The following is a 1463-nucleotide window of genomic DNA, read 5'->3' as shown; positions in this document are numbered from 1 at the left end:
GTTCATGGTCTTCATACTACATCTAGCTGGCTAAAACCGGAGCCAAATATGCACCAATCTTCCAAATAACACCATTCTATAGTGTATTTCCCCGCATTAATTGCATTCATCCATTACTAAGAGTAGCTTTTTCAGTAGTAAATTCTTGTGTTGCAAATTCTTGATCCGCACATAAGACGAACATGATTTAAAAATAAAAAAATTGTATGTGTTGCTAGTATAAGACAACCCCCTCCTGTTTTTCGATAGTAATTTGCTATTTTTAATTCCTGTCTTTGTACATGAGAATATACGGTATTTATTTAACAATATTTTCACAAGTGGCCTCTCAGAGCAAGTGGACTCAAAGAGGTCCTCATGTCACCAACTTGGCTGAAGGAAATTTTATATTGTCTTCTGAAGGGGTATCATTTTAATCATTAATCCTAATATGGTTCTACTTAAGGTTACGCAAGTGCGTTTGCCCCGTGACGGTGATGGAGGACGTTTAAAAGGTTTTGGTTATGCTGAGGTTGGTGACATGGAATCGCTTATGGCAGCGCTAAAGCTTAGCAACGAAAATCTGCGCAATCGCAGAATACGAGTAGATTTGGCAGGGCAGCAACAGGGAGATGGAAATCGAGAAAGTTCAGGTGAATGGAGGAGAGGTGGTGGTGGCGGATACGGCGGCAGGGGTAAGTCTTATTTCCAAACTCAACACACTCTTATAATGTACCATATATATTTAAATGGTTAATATTAAGTAACAGCCAGAACAATTTTACCCCTATTCTAAAATTTGCTGGAATGTTAAATCATTGGCTAACAATAAATTAAACAGATCACTTTTTTTTTTTGTCATTTCAGGAGGTGAAGATGGTAAGTAAGGTTTTTTTTTTATCTCTAAAATAATTTTCATTTTGCATTACAGTACTTTCAAATGATGATTTATATTTATTTGAAAAGTTACATAGTTATTTAACATGAGTTTTGGGTGTGTGGGTGTTATGTATTTGTTATATACGGAATAGCCCTTATTTTTTGCGACCCTAAATTTTGGTAATTTTGATAATGCATTTAGTAGTCTTTTATTTTCATGACTTAACATGTTCCTCAAATGAATTTCGCAACAATAAATCGCCGACTTTAAAAGCTCAACAGTAAATTTTTTGAAGTTTAGTTGTTTTTTATTTTTACAGGTTTTGGCACCATTGCTCGGTGATTATTTTTATTCTTCCTCAAATATGTTTTTTTAGCTCCTTTTGATATAAGTTTATTAATATTAAAATTTTGCATTATATTTCATAGAGAGAGCAGGTCGCAGTGAAGGATCATGGGATAGGCCAATAGTGAGCACTGATAGTTATGACGATGGTTGGTATTGAGTAATTCTTTGTTATATTTAATGTCATCATTTTTTATTCATCTATTTCAAGATTATCAAAAACATATCTTTTCTGTGACACCCCCCCCCCTCCTTCCCC

The 1463-nt window shown here is 34.5% G+C and overlaps 1 protein-coding gene across 1 annotated transcript; it reads left to right on the top strand.

The window, feature by feature from the left end:
• Window positions 1-430: 430 nt before the first annotated feature.
• On the top strand, window positions 431-1457 carry LOC117104757 (protein gar2-like). Its single transcript, XM_033245614.1, has 3 exons — window positions 431-674; window positions 847-858; window positions 1288-1457. The coding sequence occupies exons 1-3, from the start codon at window positions 431-433 to the stop codon at window positions 1362-1364; spliced, it is 333 nt and encodes a 110-aa protein (XP_033101505.1). The 3' UTR covers window positions 1365-1457.
• The last annotated feature ends 6 nt before the right edge of the window (window positions 1458-1463 follow it).

The sequence above is a fragment of the Anneissia japonica genome, unplaced genomic scaffold, assembly GCF_011630105.1.
Source record: "Anneissia japonica isolate Jap-2015-1 unplaced genomic scaffold, ASM1163010v1 scaffold200382_len1463_cov165, whole genome shotgun sequence".
Classification (NCBI taxonomy): domain Eukaryota; kingdom Metazoa; phylum Echinodermata; class Crinoidea; order Comatulida; family Comatulidae; genus Anneissia; species Anneissia japonica.
Note: the sequence above shows the minus strand (reverse complement) of the source record. Positions and strands in the feature narration are given on the sequence as shown.

Bases quoted from the DNA above. Each gene is read 5' to 3' on its own strand.
- LOC117104757 (XM_033245614.1), top strand. From the start codon at position 431: ATGGTTCTACTTAAGGTTACGCAAGTGCGTTTGCCCCGTGACGGTGAT.